Source organism: Indicator indicator, chromosome 10, assembly GCF_027791375.1.
Source record: "Indicator indicator isolate 239-I01 chromosome 10, UM_Iind_1.1, whole genome shotgun sequence".
Lineage (NCBI taxonomy): Eukaryota > Metazoa > Chordata > Aves > Piciformes > Indicatoridae > Indicator > Indicator indicator.
In genome coordinates, this window is record NC_072019.1 from 9,959,839 (window position 1) to 9,966,418 (window position 6,580).

General features: G+C 40.9%; 1 protein-coding gene across 1 annotated transcript; it reads right to left on the bottom strand.

Annotated features, from left to right (window-relative positions):
* Window positions 1-887: 887 nt before the first annotated feature.
* CTBS (chitobiase) lies at window positions 888-6,221 on the bottom strand. Its single transcript, XM_054384363.1, has 7 exons — window positions 6,090-6,221; window positions 5,490-5,628; window positions 4,347-4,555; window positions 3,558-3,729; window positions 2,912-3,009; window positions 2,045-2,206; window positions 888-1,097 (listed from the first exon to the last, which is right to left on the bottom strand). The coding sequence occupies exons 1-7, from the start codon at window positions 6,219-6,221 to the stop codon at window positions 912-914; spliced, it is 1,098 nt and encodes a 365-aa protein (XP_054240338.1). The 3' UTR covers window positions 888-911.
* Between the last annotated feature and the right edge of the window lie 359 nt (window positions 6,222-6,580).

Below are 6,580 nucleotides of genomic sequence, written 5' to 3' on the forward strand. Positions count from 1 at the left end.
GATTTTATGAAAAATACAAACTAGAAATAAAACACAACCTCACATTATCTCAGAAGCAACACCACATAATAACAACCAACCAACTACTGAATCAGTCTTAAAAGTGTGGAAAAAATGCATTATGCAGGTCATTAAATAAGCTGAATTCTAGTTTTCAGGAAGTAAAGAACTTTGAAATGGAAGAAGACATATCCAAGTGCTCTCCATATTATTGTTCCCTATTCATTGTAAGGTCCAAGATTTCTGGCTTTTCAAACTTTGGAATTTATGTGACATAAATGCAGTGAAATTGGAGTTCATTGAACATTCTTTTCTAACAAGAAGTCTGATAAAATCTTAATGGCCTCTACTTCACATTACACGATTCAGTCTATAAAATATTTTAATCTCTAGAAGAGTAACCAAGTACAAGCACAATTTTCACCAAGTTGCATCTAAACAGCAATCTGTCTCTCCAGTATTCTGTGTTTAATCTCATTCAAGAGTTAGCTAAAATATTGGTTGGGGTGGGAAGTCAGAAGGCTGAGGCTGCACCATGTGACCCCAGAATGAGTTTCTGCTGCACCAGACAGCATTAGCAAAGGATCATTACAAGATTGCCACTGTAGATCCACCACTTGGTCCTGTTGTCAGATGATACACACTGGATTCAAGCTTTAACCAACTTTATGGTTGTTGTGAAAAATGAAAAACATGAGCAGTCTTTAAAAAAAAACAACAAATCAACACTGGGACTTTCTTCAGGAATGAAAATATGGCTTTGAATACAAAACAACAGGAAAAAAATGGGCTAGTTCTCAAAGTTTTCGTAATCATGGTATATTTATATAAATTTAAAATATATGATAGTATAAGCTGTAATAAAAAAATTAGTGATTCTCATAATTCTAAATCAAGGGTTCACACAGTTCTTACGGTGTCAAGGCTTGCCACATTGCTTCAGTTTGTTGTTCTGCTACAGTTTCCCTGGAATAGTCAAGACTATTTCCATTCCACATGCCAATGCCCCTTAAACCTCGGTTCTTCACATATGCTGCTTTTAGAGAGATGCTGTGAGGGTCATCAAACCATACTTGGTGGAAGTGACCAAGAGAATCCTAGTAAAACATTTAAACATTAGTGTCAGTATCTACCTACCTATAGAAATACAATACATTACAGTTCACTGAGTTTTGGTTACAGTTCCTGTTGAAAGCAATCCATTCAACTACAATAAAAACTGATAAATACAAGCTATGTAGATTTAAATACTTTCCTCACTTAGAAATTATTTTTCACACAGGACAATTAAAAATATTATGTAATTGGCTATTTTTTTTTCTTGTAGAATCTAAGTTATAAAACACTGTGACATTTTAACTGAAGTTAGCTGATTTGTATTTCAGAAATATTTAAAAATAAAGCTAAGATCTCAGGTACATCATCTAATCTAACAAGCGAATTTAGTTACAACATTAAGTGCTTTTTTTTCCAGCAATAAACACTTTTAGAGGAGGTTTTGTCATTTATGTTGCTTTGACCTGGTCACTGCCTACAACATGTTTTCATCATCTACATGTCTAAACAAGACAAAATGCATACACTGTGTTCATGTAAGCCAGATCATTTGTGGTTTCTTTCACTGCGTCTATGTAGAAACCAAATGCAGAAGAGAATATGCATGCAAGCCACTGGGTAAGAAAAATCTCAAAATCTGTTTTAATCTTCATTAGTCATCAATTCATAAAAGTTATTGTAACAATGAAGGATGGAACTAACAGGATTTCTTTGTGCCAAAACATCCTTTTACAATCTTGTTAAGAAAACTGCAAAGTATTAAATATATTAATATTAAATATATTTATCACTCCTGTAGTCTTCAGTCACTGCACCCCTCTTTCAGACTACAAATTCAAGACATGGGAATCTAGCCATCCCCTCTACTACAGAAAAAAAAAAACAAAGCAGAAAGCACAAATCCAAGAATCTGAAAACTTTATAACCAAAGAACTATGACTCAGTAACATTTACTCCACAACATGGAATTTTATGAAGAAACACCTACCTTGTATTCATAAAATGGAGACTTCTGTACCTCATCCCACAGCACCCCTGAAAGAGAACTGTTCACCTGCTTCATGATTGCTCCGTAGGGCACTTGACGCCCTGCAGCATCACTGCAAGGAGCCCCACGGAAAGGTACTTTGAAAAGGGAACAAACATGATCCTAAAAAAAACCACAAGAAGGCATGAGTGTCATGTTACCTAGATCTGTTGAACTTCAAAAGAGCAGTACAACCAAGAACAAAGTCCCAAAAGACACTGGAAATCTCAAAAATTACAAATCTTTCAGTATCTGTGGCAGACATATTATCTGTAGAAAGAAGTAAATTAGAACAGTCAAATTTTGTTTCCTCTGTAGTAATGCAGGATTGGATGGACATCATTCAACTTAAGCACTTGTCTATCTTTTCCACTTTTACTTCACTACTTGTACATTTTTCCTAAGTGTAACGTTGTTTGCCACTTCATAGCTTATCCATAAACTGCTATACTGTAACAGTCATACATTTGCTATGGTTTGATGCACCTAGTTGTTAACCAGTCAGCTTGGTGACTGTGCTGAGAAGGAACTAGTGCCTTTAGACATCATCTCTTCTCAGACAGGTACCATGTGTGGCTCCTTAGTCAAACATGGTGCTTGGCTATCATGGGTTCAGGTGGCCTAGGAGAGATAATATGCCTTGTTCGGTAACACACTGCTTATTAGTGACAAGAAAAACAAAGGCCTCTGTCTTGAGACCCAGCTTTACACTCCCATCCATCAGACCACAGTATTTCCTAATCCAAAAACAGGAGCACCAAAATCTAGTCATTTCTTTCCAAAGAAAAAAATAACAGTATGATTGCAAATCAGTAACCTTCATCTTACCTGAGACAAGTTTTGGCAGACATAGTCGTAGCCATACCAAGGGACACCCATCACAAGCTTCTTAGGATCAATGCCCATGGCAATGTACTCTTCATATCCTAGTTTTCAAGGAAATAAGAATTAAGATGCATTATTGCACTTTCCCCCCCTTTGTTATTCTTACAACTAATCTACAGCCAAAGCGAATACAGGACTTGCACACTCCCCAGGGAGAAGCTAAGGTGCAAGCCATTCTTTACCTCCCACCTGCGTTCTCCTAGACTAGGTCTATTCAGATCCTAGTAACTGCTCTGGCTACTCACACTCAAAACCAGTGATTCATTGCAGCAGTTCACACGGATGAGACATGTTTCAGGTTCTTTGCAATCCCAGGCAGATACCATTGCTTTAACTGTCATTTGTTGTTCTAAAAGTGTGCTTCACAATTGTGAGGTCTAGACAATTACATTACACAACTGCGAAAGGTTTACCTGTAGTGTCATTAGGATCTGAGATAAGTATTTTCATACTAGGACAACACATACTCGAGCACACTCAAAAGCCTTAATACAACCAAAACACTTGTCTGTGAAAACGCATTTTTTGGTGTGTATTCATGTGAGCAAATGGAAATGTTCCGACTTCTGGGTATGTGTTTTATCCTCACCAACTAAAGTCTGCAGGTAAGGAGCATTGGCTTTTGCAATACAGTCTGTCCAGATCTGGCTCTGTTCATCATATGACATCACAAATAAGAAGTCACAAGCATCTGCAATCCCAGTGTAATTGTAGCACCTTTTATCTATGCATGCTGGAGACCAAGCCACGTCAAATGTTACCTGAAGGAAAAATGCACAACTTGGCATTCTTTATGGCACAAAGTAGTCCTGCTTTCACTTTTAAGAGGCTGCAACTTTTAAAGACAGTGTTTCTTGAATGTTGCGGTGCTTAACACACCATGATACCAATCAACTACAGGATATGGTGCTCAGCTGATAAAACAAATACTAGATAATAAATAGGGAGTGCCCCCACTAATGAATTCAAAGCACCGAAGAAATTAAAATATAACATAAAACCATGAGATCAACCAGGAGGCATGAACCAAATCCTTAAAACTTTAGTGATGGGTTTGCCAAAACATTGTCAAGCTCTTGCAGCAGAAGGCTGTTATTTGCCTTTTGTTACTTTCAAAAACTCTTTAAGCTGCACTAATAACTGCCAGCTCACACATTAGACCTACAAATCGAAGTGCAACTCATCTTCCATTTAAATTCATACAGGTCAAAAAGAGTGATTCTTATGACAGCATATCACAGCTAACATTCCTAACTATTCATGAGAGTATCATACTTTAGAGCTGCATAAATTTTTCATCTTTAAATGCTAAACAGCATTCTTAAAACTCCTTGCATTTCATAAACTTAAAAGTTCATATGACGTACATTATTATTACCTGTGATCCTGGTATTTCTCTGTGAAAAGCATCTGTAGTTTCCTTAACAAGCTCTGTTAGTGCATAATACTCAGGGGAGGTTTCATTAACTTCTTGCTCTATATCTATGTTAATTCCATCCATATACTGTTTTTTAGCAAGGTCCACCTGTTGGGATATCCATGCTGTTCTTCTAGCAGGATCGACAATTTCCTTAAGAGGTACATCACCTAGACAAGAGGCCTTCAAGAGTTAACACATATTTGCACCACAGCACTTTTAAGGAGAAAAGGTTTGGCTTTACTAAACCAGCAAGCATAACTACAAAATAAAATAAATCCCCATACCTCCACTGGTGAAATACAAAGGACGTAACTTTTTTCCTGAGCATACTTTGAGAACCCAGCCCAGAACAGATCAAGATTCTTTGAGACAGTGGTGGTGTTACCTTTTCACTTCTTTCTGTAATTTTAATCTCCTCACTTCTGCTCAATATTGTTTTTGCCACTGCAAATTAGCTTTCCTGAAATCAAGGTATTTTTAGTACTTCCACAAAGCCAGAGGGACTGTGTCTTTTAGGTTTAACTTTACTGCCTTCCAAATTGTGGTTTTGATTATGTTTTCACCTCAAGAGAGTCAAAACTTGATTACATGATGTAAACTGTAATGGACTTTGTCCTTCTAATCAGCATTTGTACCTGCACCAAGTTCCCAATCACTCGTTTTAAAACTTAACTACTTTCTAACACAGAGGGTTTAAGTGAAAAATACTGAAAATTGCTTAGAAATCCTTGCCCTGCCCTGTTTTGGGTACTGTGCTAACATGCAGAATACAGATCCAAGTAAGTATCTCGTACAGGTTTTTTTCCTTTCCTCCTTAGCTGTGGTATTTCCTGTGAGGTAACTTTCATCTAGATGTCATTGGAATGATTTTGTTATTACTGTGGCAGAAGCTGACGCTGGTTTTCCTTTTGGTACCCTGCATACCAGCACATGCTGGTATTCTAGTCCTGAGGACATGATCCTCTTATTAATTAATCCTCCTACTGGTTTTTAATACACTGCATACAAATGAATGTGAAATGTCAAGATATTACAGTCATGTACATTATGTTCTTATTCATGTATGACACAGATACCCACATTTTTGCAATGTTAACCAACCTTTCAGTACTAATCTGGAGCCTTTAGAGTGAGCATAGCACATGAGCTCAGGATCGTACTTTCCAAAAGCTGCCACAGTTGTAATTTTTGACCAGTCATAGGATTTCCAGGTTTCCTTTCCCACATCGAACACGAAGACCTGGGAGTAAAAAAAAAAAAAACCCTCTCATAATTAGCCCCAAACTCTTCACTGAAGGACGACTGTATTTCACGTCTCTTAAAAAGGTACACGACTTGTGTCTCTGAAAAGCAGCTTGTACGGCTGCCAGCCCGCAAAACAGCTTCCCGGGGCTGTAGCGGTGCCCAGCAGCTGGGCCGGCTCGGTCGCGTCCACACCAGCTGCGTGCACCGCTTAACCCCGCAACAGGGACGGAAAGCGAGCTCACCGCAGCTCTCACAGCTCCTTGTCAATCGCAAGCACCTTTTAAAGAGATCTATTCGACTCTAATGCAAGCAGTTAACATGGGGTAAGATGTGTTCTACACGCCGCTAACCGCGCAGGCCGTCCCCGGTCCGGCCTGCCCTGCCGGCCGGCAGCGCCCCCGCCGCTCTCCCCAGCCTGCGGCACAAGCCGGGGCCGAGCCGCCGGGGGACGCGCACCTCGAAGCCGGTGGTCCCCGTGATGGGGTCACAGAGCTGGGGATCCTGGCAGGGGCACGTCCCGACGGCGGGGCCGCCCAGCAACTGCAGAAGGCCGAGCGGCAGTAGCCACTGACCCCACAGGCGCCCCATGGCGAGTCGCCGCTTCCTCTTCAGCACGGGCTGCGCCGGCTGGGTCGCGCAGCTCCGCCCCGCAGCCTGCCGGGAAGCAGCCAGGGCAGACGCCGCCGTGGCCCCGCCGAAGGCGTGGGGTAAACCGACGCGGCCTCCCGGCGGGAGGGAAACGCCATAGCCTTCCCGATGGCGTCGCACTGGACGGCAGCCCGGGCAGGCCCGCGGCCGGTTCATCCTCAGGGATCCACTGGTACGCAGAGAAATGATCTCGACTGACCCCTTTTACAGAGCAACGGTTTATTAGAAGATCAAACTCCGCGAAGGGTGGCCAGAATTATTTCTAAAATCTTTAGAAACCAGCCATGTCCGCAGGGTCA

What these genes read in the sequence shown, in the direction of transcription:
- CTBS (XM_054384363.1), bottom strand. Translation starts at nt 6,221, where the DNA reads ATGGGGCGCCTGTGGGGTCAGTGGCTACTGCCGCTCGGCCTTCTGCAG. An exon ending in CTCCAGATTAGTACTGAAAG is followed by an intron (nt 4,556 to 5,489) that starts GTTGGTTAACAT and finishes CCTCTTGTCTAG; the next exon opens with GTGATGTACCTCTTAAGGAA. An exon ending in CTCCATTTTATGAATACAAG is followed by an intron (nt 1,098 to 2,044) that starts GTAGGTGTTTCT and finishes ATGTTTTACTAG; the next exon opens with GATTCTCTTGGTCACTTCCA.